Here is a 13,473-nt window from a genome sequence, read left to right as displayed (position 1 = left end):
CCAAGTGAAAAATACTAAATTGACTCTTGTCTTACTTACTTTCTCGCGGCGCAAAGCGTCGCAAAGCGACGTGTTGTGAGCTTGTAGAGCTGCTATTTTACTACTACTATACTTCTTCGACATTGCTTTATTTATTAATTCCTGGAATTTCTTCGTTTTGTTTGTTTGTTTTAAAATGTATGTTAAGAAAAGAAAAAAAAAGTAGAAAAAAAAATGGGATTTTTACTCGAGTCGTGACCCCCCAAAAATTGGTCCGTGACCCACAAATGGGTCCCACGACTCCGAGCCACTGTTTGGGAACCGGTGCTCTGCAGCCTTCCAATGTATTCATCAGTCTATGACTCTTCTATACTTCTTTGTAACATATATTCCATGTTTTCCCTATGTCTCTCTAGCCCGGGGCGCTCTCCCTCCTGCTATGACAATGAAATAGTCATGATGAATCATGTCTACAAGGAGCGCTTCCCCAAGGTCAGTGTGACTTACACAAACTTACACGTATATGTATGTGTAGTGTCATCACATAACTATTGTACACACATTATGCACGCACGGCACGCACGCACACACACACGCACACACACATACACACACACACACACACACACACACACACACACACACACACACACACACACACACACACACACACTACCGACAACAATACCATGTATCCCATTAAAATCGAATCGGGAAAGCATCTGTGTAATTTTTTATTTTTGCCTTGGCTATTCAAAAATAGCAGATATACAAGCTTGTACATCTGCTATTTATTTTTCTATGTGTTTGGGGGTCCTTGGCACGAAAACATTTGAGAGCGATTCGTGGAATCGGCCTCAGCGGTCTAAATGGGTTAAGACATAGTGAAACAGAGCTAACCCCAGATTATTCCTCACACAACAAGACTGCTCCCAGCACTGCAAATGCAGACGCAGCACGACTGAGTCTTTATCATCATCACAATGAGAACGATTTGCTACAGCAGACCCGAAAATGGCACAATAAACACTTGAGTACTGAGCCTTGTATACTTTCTCCCAGACAAACATGTCTCGCCAATAACAGTGGCTTGTAACTATACTGCACACTACAAAGTAAAGTCCTCAGTGTTCATTTAACTGAGATGAGTTTACGAAATGGAACCCTTGCCATTTAATTTGTACTCCCTTTGGAGTTATTATGGGTCCATTTGGTTCCACTTTCTTACTGTGTTGTTGTGTAAAGCAGACAGGTAAACCCATGCAGACAAAGAGAAGGAAGAAACATCCGCACACTAGTTTAGAGCTTCCAGGACTTCTATCTATAAATGCACCAAGTTTCTGTGCGTGTGTACGTGTGTATGTCTGTAATCCACGTAACTCGAGAACCGTTCGCCCCACCGACTTCAAATTTGACACACGCGTTCCACAACCCCGCAGGGAGTGCAGTGCCCGGTGTCGATTCCGTCGGATAGACCTGATCACCCCTAGATCTCCATATAAGGAGCTGGCCTGTTCTGATATCACAATGATGTTCTGACATGAGATATATATATATATATATATATATATACTGTGTATATACTGTATATATATATTATATTTTTTTATGAAGTAAGTCTGTGGAGTTCGGATGTTTCTTCCTTCCTCTGGATTCTCGCCTTGATGCCTTGACGTCCAGCACCTGGCCTAAATACAGGCATAAGATGTGTGCACAATCCTCTGTAAACACTTGCAGACAAACAGAACAAAAACTCCGTACGGATACATACAGATTTCTGATAATGTCACACAGTGCACGTGTCATTCCGCAGGGCCGGTGTGCATTGCAGCACTCATATTGATCGTAAATAAACCTCTTGTCAGCAGGCCTGTGTCACATGGTCTCTAACAGAAAGCACATACTTGACAACATTTTACACATTTTACACATGGCTGAAGCAACACTCCAGAAATGATTAGGTTGCTAGTGGAAAGTAACTAAGTACATTTGCTTACAGTAAGTACTTTACTCTGAGGTGCTTGTATACTTTACTTGAGATCTCCAATTTCCAATACTTTTACTTCTACTCCACTACATCTCGGATCCAAATATTGTACATTCTTCTCCACTACATCTATTTGAAAACTTTAGTTGCTATAGTTACTTTTGTACTAGATTTAGATTATTATTACAAAACATACATCATCCACTCACAATGCGTTTTGGGTTTTGGGAATGTGTTTTGAATTTTATTTTTTAAATAATAATAATAATAATAAAATGTGTTTGGGAAACAGTGCTCTAGTCTATACTGTAGCAATGATTGCTATGGGAATATTTATTTATTTATCCATTTAACACGGGTATACAGGATCAGTCCATTAACCACCATCTGATCCCTGTGTCTCTACCCTATAGGCCACGGCGCAGATGGAGGAGAGGCTGGCGGAGTTCATCCACAGCTACACCCCGGAGAGCGTGCTGCCGCTGGGCGACGGCGTGCTCAGCTTCATCCACCACCAGATCGCAGAGCTGTCCCGCGACTGCCTGAGCAAGTCGCGCGAGGGCCTCATCACCTCCGTCTACTTCCTGGAGCTGCAGGAGAACCTGGAGAAACTGCTGCACGAAGTGAGTGAACCTCGTGTTGTTATTGGGTTCCCTCACACACCCCTCCACGTATGAGTGAACCACGTGTTGTTATTGGGTTCCCTCACACACACCCCTCCACGTATGAGTGAACCACGTGTTGTTATTGGGTTCCCTCACACACCCCGTCCACGTATGAGTGAACCACGTGTTGTTATTGGGTTCCCTCACACACCCCTCCACGTATGAGTGAACCACGTGTTGTTATTGGGTTCCCTCACACACACCCCTCCACGTATGAGTGAACCTCGTGTTGTTATTGGGTTCCCTCACACACCCCTCCACGTATGAGTGAACCTCGTGTTGTTATTGGGTTCCCTCACACACCCCTCCACGTATGAGTGAACCACGTGTTGTTATTGGGTTCCCTCACACACCCGTCCACGTATGAGTGAACCACGTGTTGTTATTGGGTTCCCTCACACACCCCTCCACGTATGAGTGAACCACGTGTTGTTATTGGGTTCCCTCACACACCCCTCCACGTATGAGTGAACCACGTGTTGTTATTGGGTTCCCTCACACACCCCTCCACGTATGAGTGAACCTCGTGTTGTTATTGGGTTCCCTCACACACCCCTCCACGTATGAGTGAACCACGTGTTGTTATTGGGTTCCCTCACACCCCTCTCCACATATGGAGGAATGTGCTCTGCTGAAAAACACAGCGGAAAAATAACAACACACATGCGTATGTAGGGCTGCGACTATCGATCTCAAGATCGATCTTCAATCGATCTTTCAATTCATCAGATGATCTTGAAGCTCTTATTTCCCAATAACGTACTACTGTACATAGGGAGTTAAGGGCGGTCCTTAAAGTTACTGGTGTTTCCCAAACACACCTGATTGCCTCTCTCAACACAGCGCTACGTCATACTTAACCTGTCGGAAGCTGACCAAACGACTGTTCCACACAACTTCCTTCAGTACAGTACATACTATATGCTCGCAAATGAAGTTTGGCTGTAACAAGTGCGATTGCACTCGCATTTTAATGATGAAAATTAACAAGCTTTAAGCGCCGTTGGTAACTGTGACTGCACGATACCCAGTTCAATTCCACACACTAATTTAATTTCTTGACTGGCAGTGACATTTGGTTTTTTGACTGACATCTCTGTCTGTCTGTGTCTGTCTCTCTCTCTCTCTCTCTCTCTCTCTCTCTCTCTCAGGCCCATGAGCGCTCAGAGAGTTCAGAGCTCACCTTCGTCACTGAGCTGGTGAAGAAGCTGTTCATCATCATATCTCGCCCAGCCAGGCTGCTAGAGTGCTTGGTGAGTTCCATCAGTGGTGGAAAGTACATTTATTACATGTCTTAGTTGAATGCTTGATTCTGATTGATCAATCGCTGAATTCAGAGGTGAGTTATGTGTTGATAACAGACCGCTCCGCTCTATAACAGACCTCTGCCTAATCAAACCCTCTGAGCACCAGCTGCGCGGCTGCGCCCGCTTGATTTACTGTTGTTTCCAACATGACAGCCATGTAAACACACACACACACTAGCTATACACAGTGTCATTTACAGCTAAACATTGCTTTCAAAATTGTTTTTGAAAACAATTGAGTGAGAAATAGACGAAGCAGTACCCAAAAATCAACTCACTTCCTTGTTTCCCGACAATGCAGCCCTGCAACTGGCCAGACGCAGTCAGCCCGAACTTATGGAATACCTTTTTTGTTGTGTGGGATTCGCCTCGGTGGTTAAACTCCCGGTGAATTATCTCCCGACAATGACCACCTAGCCAGATATTATCCCTTACTTACTCAACTACTTTCCATAATGTGATCATATGATTGTTTTCATTGAGTAAATCAAAATTATATATTTTCTTAAATTACAGTAGAATAATATTAAAATTGGCATAGCAAATAGTGGAAATAACAGATCTACAATTACAAACTCACAATGCGCCACACATTGTGCGGTGACATTTGGTTAATCAGACTAATCATCGTCTGTTATTAAAAAAATATATCCAGGTTGATTTGTTGAAAACACTCTTCTCGATCATTCGATTAATCGAAAAAGTTATCAATAGAATAATCAATTTGATTATTGACCCTGTTTTACCCTGTATTTCCCCAATTTAGTCGTGCCAATTGATATCTCCCCACACTGCTGTTGTCTCCTACTGAGCCCCCACTGGGAGGACGTAGTGCCTTCGTCCCACCCCTCCCGCCCCACTGGGAGGATGTAGTGCCTTCGTCCTACCCCTCCCGCCCCACTGGGAGGACGTAGTGCCTTCGTCCTACCCCTCCCGCCCCTCTGGGAGGATGTAGTGCCTTCGTCCCACCCCTCCCGCCCCACTGGGAGGACGTAGTGCCTTCGTCCTACCCCTCCCGCCCCTCTGGGAGGATGTAGTGCCTTCGTCCCACCCCTCCCGCCCCTCTGGGAGGATGTAGTGCCTTCGTCCCACCCCTCCCGCCCCACTGGGAGGACGTAGTGCCTTCGTCCCACCCCTCCCGCCCCTCTGGGAGGATGTAGTGCCTTCGTCCCACCCCTCCCGCCCCTCTGGGAGGATGTAGTGCCTTCGTCCCACCCCTCCCGCCCCACTGGGAGGACGTAGTGCCTTCGTCCCACCCCTCCCGCCCCTCTGGGAGGATGTAGTGCCTTCGTCCCACCCCTCCCCCCCCACTGGGAGGATGTAGTGCCTTCGTCCCACCCCTCCCCCCCCACTGGGAGGATGTAGTGCCTTCGTCCCACCCCTCCCCCCCCCACTGGGAGGATGTAGTGCCTTCGTCCCACCCCTCCCCCCCACTGGGAGGATGTAGTGCCTTCGTCCCACCCCTCCCCCCCCACTGGGAGGATGTAGTGCCTTCGTCCCACCCCTCCCCCCCCCACTGGGAGGATGTAGTGCCTTCGTCCCACCCCTCCCCCCCACTGGGAGGATGTAGTGCCTTCGTCCCACCCCTCCCCCCCACTGGGAGGATGTAGTGCCTTCGTCCCACCCCTCCCGCCCACTGGGAGGATGTAGTGCCTTCGTCCCACCCCTCCCCCCCACTGGGAGGATGTAGTGCCTTCGTCCCACCCCTCCCCCCCCCACTAGGAGGATGTAGTGCCTTCGTCCCACCCCTCCCCCCCCCACTAGGAGGATGTAGTGCCTTCGTCCCACCCCTCCCCCCCCACTGGGAGGATGTAGTGCCTTCGTCCCACCCCTCCCCCCCCCACTAGGAGGATGTAGTGCCTTCGTCCCACCCCTCCCCCCCCCCACTGGGAGGATGTAGTGCCTTCGTCCCACCCCTCCCCCCCCACTGGGAGGATGTAGTGCCTTCGTCCCACCCCTCCCGCCCAACATGCAGTGACAATATTATCATCTTCCGCATCCGACTTGCCTCCACTGAACACGGGCCAATTATCGTGTTCTTGTAATGTAGACGCTTGACAAAGCCGGTTGCACCACGGTGGATTTGCTCCCCGGTGGTTGGCAAGACACTTTGTTTCTGTCGAGTTGCAGCCTGTTGTAGATCAGCTGTTTTCAGTACGCCCGTGCACAACCAAGTATGAATCAGGCACAACACACTGTCTGACACACGCTCCAAATGTAATCAGGGAGACACAACACAGACACGGAGGAATTAAATGGCCATTTATTGAGTGAAAAGGTTTTTCAAAGCCTTTGCCAGCCTGGAAGATTATAGTCCTCTCTTTCTTCATCTTGTGGATATGAGGACACTCCTCTCTGCCCTCAAGGAGGAGGTGGAGGTATAGTGGTGGTGGTGTGGGTGGAGGTTGCAGGGGTGAAATTAGATTCCGTACTCCAACTGTGGCTGCTGCGGTGCTGAATTGAGCCTTCCTGCTCAACTTGTTATTGCTCTCAAAAAGGAGCATAAGAGTACCAGACCTGTAACTCATTTCATTCCCAGCTACAGTATCAATCCTTTACACGGGGGCAGGCACCCTTGTAAACCAGTGGTTTTCAACCATTTTCACATCAAGTTCCATTGTTTATTCGGCATTTGAGGCATGCAGCCACGGCCCAAAATTTGGTGAGATTTAGCCTCTCAGATCCAAAACAGAATATTTTAGTTGTCGTTGGATAAGATTTTGTCCACATTTCCATGCTGTATTGATGTTGGTACCATTAGGAGAGACAACAGGCAAACATTGATCAAAAATAACAATTCTTCTACATTCTCTAATTGTGTAGACTTCTTGTAAATTAAGTAATGCAGATGTTTAACAATAATTTAACTCTTGAGAGTGTAAAATGAAACCATGAAACCCCCAAAATGTTTACCCAAGAGTTAAAGATCTATAAGGGTCCATGTGGTTACCAACTCTCCATCATTTAGCTGGGGACCACCTGGAACCCCTCAAGGACCACTGGTGGTCCCCAGACCACAGTAGATTTTTGGGAACTTTCCGCTTGTGTTGGAAAATGACTACACACAAACTACTGAGTAGTAAATAAAAGAATAATAATTGCATGTGATTCCATACAGGTGTACTGCATTATATCTGTGGAATAATATAAATCAAGATGGCAAGAGGAGAAGATGTATGTTACGATGAAACAGGGTTTGTTATTGGGGGCACGAATGGTAGGAGCTTCACACAACGGTTGCTAACAACCAGTGTTTTCAGATCTATGAATTTATAATACCTCCGCGCTTGTCTATAGTATGACAGCATACTGTATGGGCTGCATAACGGATGCATGCCGTACTGCACCGCACATGAAACATAGGTTGTTGGAATCCTTTGAAGCTGCGACTGAATTAGCACATTCTGGACGGGAACCTCTTTTGGTGTTTGAAGCCTTATGTTATACTTTAGCTGATCTACATAGCGCGGAAAGTCTGGTGCAAATCTTTTAATATATTCTTATACGTTTTTAACTCAAATCGGCGGCCAATTACATATATTTTTGGGGGTCCTTCACATGAAACTGTTTGAGAACGACTGACATAGAAACATGGGATTTTCAGAAAACTGTCAGCATTTAGAAGGCATTTGTAGCATCGTCCTCAGATCCAAATGGGTTAGAATCCATCTTCTACACATACTGTACAGTAAACTACCGTGCGCTTTTCTGCTCTCTGCGGTGAAATATATGCAGGACCATTTTCCCCGAGTAAACATGTGGCAGTGAAAGATTCCTCTTCTCTCCCACACTGCTTGTCAGTCTGCACGGCCGTACATCAAGCCACTCGGGAGATGCATGCAGTTGCGTGTCCTTGCTCTGTTGATGCGTACATAACTCAACCGCTGCTCACTTAGTGGTAATAGCTTCTCTCCATACACGGGGCTGCAATGCTAGGCTTATGCCTGAGTTTGCGCTCCCTGATTGACAGTGATGTAAAGTAACGAAGTACATTTACTCCAAATACTGGTACTTTTAGTTTCACGGTACTTTATAGTTTACTTGTATTGCCTGAAAACCACACGAATCTGTCAGAGTATAAAAAAAACCCTGGGCAGTGATATTAACCCTTATTTCGGTGTCTTTTAATCGTTACCTTGTGTTTTTATTGAGAGAATAAATGAAACAAAACAAAAAGCAAGCTTAACCCATTCAGGCCTGACCTCAAAATTTAAACAAATTATTCTAAATCCTCCAGTTTTCTGAAATAAATATTTTCACAGCAGACCTAGCAGACCTACAAGCTCGTAGATCTGCTATTTTTCAATAGCTAAATTATAAGTTATAACATAACTAAATAATAACAAAAGGGGTTCCCGCCCAAAATGGGTTAAGTGGTTAATGATCAATAAATTAAATATGACATATTATTCTGAAGTGGCTAATACTTTGAATACAGGACTTCTACAAACTCACGCCCCCCCCCTCTCACGCAATAGAAGGACATTCTAATGCGTGAGGGAGGCGCGATTTTTCCATTGGAAAGTGAAATATCCCTTTAAGTACAAAAAACAAACAAAAAAACAAAGAAATCTGAATACTTCTTCCACCACTGCTGATTGATGGACTGTCTGTCACCGGCACAGCCCTGAGCCCCGCCCCCTACTTGCCTGCTCGTCTTTCCATTGCTATGGCGACCAGGAGGAGAGGTTGATAGGGTCAGGCAGAATGTACTGTAGACAGAGGGGACTTAACATCTTCATCTCGGACTACAACTAACTTAAGAGCCATCATTCTAGCGTTTGCTTTTTCAATGTATTGATGAATCGAGAAGCAGGCTGTTTTGAATACATAGATATTTATTTATATATATATATAGTATATGAATCAGTTACCAACTTAAGCCTATTTTATACTGCCGCTCATGTTGTGCAAAAATAGCCAATCTACTACTATTTTGGAAAGTTTTTCAAGTTTTAGAAAATGCTTGCCTATAATGACTGTGGCTAGAGCAGCCGGATGGGAACGATGAGGTTCCCAGTTCGATCCCTGTGGGCTCCCCCAGAGTTAGTGTCAAAGTGTCCTTGAGCAATTGGTGTATGAATGGTTGAATGTAAGGCACAATCTACTAGCGCTTTGGATTAAAGCACTATAATAAATGCACCATTTATGGCCAAAATAGGTATTGATTATTAATAGATTATTTTTTTAATATGATCGATTAACAGACAATTAAATTGTCTGTCGCACCGACTAACACACAGAAACACAACATGCTGTTATGTGGGAAGTCTGTGGACATTACTTAGCATTCATGTCTGATCTGGTCGGGATTGGGAGGCAGAGCAGAGAATGTTATCAGAGAGGGAAGGTTATTTCACCTCTGTATTCTCTCTCTATATATATCTCTTTCTGTCTCTTCCTCTCTCGTCTCGCTTTCTCTCTCTCCCTTTCTCTCTCGTCTCCCTCTGCCTCTCCACCCCCCCTCTCTTCCTCTGTCTCTCCATCTCCCCCCTCCCCCCCCCCCCCCTCTCTCTCTGTCTCTATCTGTCTCTCTGTCTGTCTCTCTCTCGCTTTCTCTCTCTCCCTCTCCAGGCGAGCAGATACGAGAGAGTAAACGTGTAGGAAGAAAATGACCCTGGCTGCTTGGGGCTCTGCTTTCTAATCAAAATGTTATTCCCCACCACCTCACTAGCGACACAGCGATGAGATGGAAACCCACAGGACAGCACTAAAGGGCAGCTTCATCAGGCAGAATGATGTTTTCAGGGGATCAATTTAATGTTAGCTGTGTGTTAGCGGGGATGGTGTTTATGTGGCAACCCCATAACTATAGTGGATTAAGCCGTGCCATACCATGGTAGGGAACACGATGAAATGTGGTTTCATGATGGAACGTTATCGGATTACGTGCCTTAAATGTACATACCTTTCTAGTTTGTCCAACCTTATTTGAATACATTTATGTCACAGCTTTATGTGAAAAATGAAAAATGAAATAAAAAAGGGTTATTAAAAAAAGAAGAAAGAAAGAACATGATGGGATTAGTGGGATTCCATTATGTTATGTTATGTACAAATGGTAAATGGTGCATTTATATAGCGCTTTTATCCAAAGCGCTTTACATAGATTGTATAGATTACATTCACCCATTCACACACATTCATACTGTACACGATGGCGGAGGAAACCATGCAAGGCACCAACCTGCACATCGGGAGCAATTAGAGGTTCAAGAGTCAAAGACACTTCGGGATCGAACAGGGAACCTCGTGGTACCCATCCGGCCACTCTACCCCTGAGCCACCGCCCCACCCCTTCCTGCTGTGAAGCGACAGTGCTAATCAGTGAACCACCATTAACAGTTTGACTGTTTTAAAACGTGTAACCCGCATTTTAATCAACCCCCCTTCACTGCCGAGATTGTTGTATTACCTTTAGAGCATACGCTGAATTATTTGGGCTTTTGATCCGTGAAAATCCGTCGAAAAAAGGTTGCTCCGCTTGTTATGAACGATCGCACCACCCGCCATCTTGGTGCGCCGCAAGACTGCCCCACAAGACCCTCCTCCATGAGGCGTTGTACCCCGTTCATTTGCATTGGCCTCAATTTCCCAGAAGCCCTAGCAGCCCACAACATGTGTTGATTTCCGGTTTCGTCATCAAAACGAAACCATCTCGTCTCCAGCTCCGCAGGAAAGACGGAGTTTCTTTTTAATTATTACAATACGGCGGATTAAACACATAAAACAAAAGGCGGGTATGTCGTATATCGCAGCGACAGTAACCTACAATTTACAATTTACAATTTAGGCATTTAGCAGACGCTCTTAATCCAGAGCGATTTACATTTAAGCAAGAACAAAAGCATGGGAATACATCACATAAAAGCATTTATCATGAAACATGCGTAAGCTAAGAAAGTAACAGTGGAATATCTATATAATGAAACTATACATACACTATACATATAAACTATACATATTTACTACTATGCTATACATATGTACTATGGCGTGCTATGACTATATACAATACAATTATAGTGCTGTCTACATAACATGCTATAAGTCTGTGTCAAATGCTATCTAAGCCAACAGAAATGCTATCTAAGGGGTTAGGGTAAGTGCTATGGGCCATGATGGAGTCTGAAAAGGTGGGTTTTCAGGCTACGGCGGAAGATTGGGAGTGATGCTGCAGTTCTGACTGCAATGGGAAGTGCATTCCACAGTTTTGGAGCCAGAAGGGAGAAGAGTTTGGGACGTGTGGAGCGTTGTCCCGGCGTTTTTAGTGAGGGTACTTCCAGTTTCCCTGCGTTGGCTGATCTGAGTGCGCGGGAGGGTTTGTAGGGTTCAATCATACTTGCAAGATATGGGGGAGCCATACCTTTGGTTGCTTTGAATGCCAGCATCAGAGTTTTGTATTCTGTGCGGGCAGCGACCGGGAGCCAGTGGAGGGAGCGGAGCAGGGGGAGACATGTGAGAATTTTGGCTGGTTGAAGACCAAGCGAGCTGCTGCATTTTGGATCAGCTGGAGAGGCTTAAGTGCACATGCTGGTAGGCCAGTAAGGAGGGAGTAATAGTAATAGTAGTAATAGTAATAGTCGAGTTTTGACAAGACTGTTGTCTGGATTAGGAGCTGGGCTGATTCCTGGGTGAGGAACGGTCTAATTCGTCGTATGTTATAGAGTGTGAACCTACATGATCGAGTGACAGCTGTGATGTGAGCTTTGAACGAGAGCTGACTGTCCAGGACAACACCAAGATTCCTGGCTGTAGGGACAGACGTTACCAGGGCGTTGTCTACGGAAATAGTTAGCTCCCGCATAGGGCAGGACTTAGCTGGGAAGAAGAGAAGCTCAGTCTTGTCTGGGTTCAGCTTGAGGTGGTTGGAGGACATCCACTGTGAGATGTCAGCCAGGCATGCGCTCTTCCACCTGAGTGGCAGAGGGGGGGAAGGATAGGAACAGTTGTGTGTCATCGGCGTAGCAGTGATAGGATATATTGTGAGCAGAGATGATAGTGCCAAGGGATTTAGTGTACAGTGAGAAAAGGAGGGGACCAAGTACAGATCCCTGTGGGACCCCAGTTTGGAGGGTTCGGGGGGATGATAACAGACCTTTCCAGGAAACCTGGAGTAAACCACACTTCAGTGCCTTGATTATCACTTGTTCCCTGCCAAGTGATTGCCCATACAATGTTATGTGAGTCAGTATGACCATTAAAGGTCGTTGTTATGTAGGTCACTGGTTCTCAAAGTAGGGTCCAGGGAACCCCAGGGGTCCTTGAGGGAGTTCCACTGGGTCCCCAGCAAAATTAATTATTAAGTAACTATTTTAAGACTTCGAAAATAGCCGATCTACAAGTCACAATGCATCGTATCATGATGTGTTCATGCGCTTGTAGATCTTCTTTTTTTTCTTTTTTTTATATCTTGGCACATTTTCTCTCATGGGAGTCCCTGGCACAAAATCAATTTGGGGGTCCTTGACATTAAATAGTTTGAAGTAGAACACAGCCAGTAAGTCTTCATTCCAATTCTGTGTCAACCTTTCCTTGTAACCTTTTGTTGACCTACCGAACATTTAGCCATTCTGTAAGTTACATGAGAGAGGGGGAAAGTTTCATCCTTCCATTCTACAGTACTAGCTCAACCAATGCTCATTGTCTCATTCCCTTTCTTTCCTATGGCCATCCATTTGTACACTCTCAGCGTTTCCGGGAATCTGGCCGTCGCAGCATTCAGCCGCGTGTGTGGAGCTTCATTTCCATCCACCAGCTGTCTAAAAAACAGGAAGAGACGCCTGCTCTGAGCGGAAAACTGCCGCGCCTAGATGCCTAAGTGTGGAAACAGCTTTAAGGAGTTTGTCTCATTGCCTTTGTTTCCTATGTGGCCATGCTAGGAGTTCAACCCAGAAGAGTTCTACCACCTCCTGGAGGCAGCAGAAGATCACGCCAAGGAGGGACAGCTGATGAAGACGGACATCCCTCGCTACATCATCAACCAGCTGGGACTGACCAGGGACCTACTGGAGGGTGAGAGGGATGGAGGGAATTGGGAATACGAAATAAATACATTTGAATCACCCGATATGCTTGGTTGACCGCGGGTCTGCTAGGGGCCTGTACTTGGTCCACTCCTTTTTCCAAAAATAGCCAATCTACAAAGAAAATGACCAAAAATACAAGCTCGCAACGTGTCGCAACACACCACATTGTGAGCTGTATATTACACCTACTGTATGTTTGCATTTTATGACATGCCCAGAATGGGGATTGTCACGAGACATGATGGCCAAAGGTTGAGAACCCCTGATGTATTGGATGAGCAACCATTGCAGATTCACCCAGACTAGACTGTCTGGCTGTGCAGTGGTGATCACTGTGTCTTTCATTAATCATCATGGCTCTAATTCACTCCCCCTCCCCACTCTAATCCATTCAGAGCTGTCCATTAGGTGATGGGCTAAATGGCATGGAATGACTGTTCACAAGAAACCCTTGCAGTTATTTTCCTCCCAGCTCGTTGACAGCTCACGGATGTGCACGCACGCAC

At 45.8% G+C, this 13,473-nt stretch overlaps 1 protein-coding gene across 1 annotated transcript in view; it reads left to right on the top strand.

Annotated features, from left to right (window-relative positions):
- mast1a (microtubule associated serine/threonine kinase 1a) overlaps positions 1 to 13,473 on the top strand; it is a gene marked incomplete at its 5' end in the record, with an annotated part of 61,437 nt that overhangs the window by 20,379 nt on the left and 27,585 nt on the right. Inside the window, 4 exons of the mRNA XM_083764485.1 lie at positions 396 to 471; positions 2,380 to 2,589; positions 3,783 to 3,884; positions 12,821 to 12,953. Coding sequence (XP_083620611.1) covers positions 396 to 471; positions 2,380 to 2,589; positions 3,783 to 3,884; positions 12,821 to 12,953 — 521 coding nt within the window. The remainder of the gene's footprint in view (positions 1 to 395; positions 472 to 2,379; positions 2,590 to 3,782; positions 3,885 to 12,820; positions 12,954 to 13,473) is intronic.

This window comes from Protomyctophum parallelum (genome assembly GCF_964188405.1).
Source record: "Protomyctophum parallelum genome assembly, chromosome: 5".
Lineage (NCBI taxonomy): Eukaryota > Metazoa > Chordata > Actinopteri > Myctophiformes > Myctophidae > Protomyctophum > Protomyctophum parallelum.
Note: the sequence above shows the minus strand (reverse complement) of the source record. Positions and strands in the feature narration are given on the sequence as shown.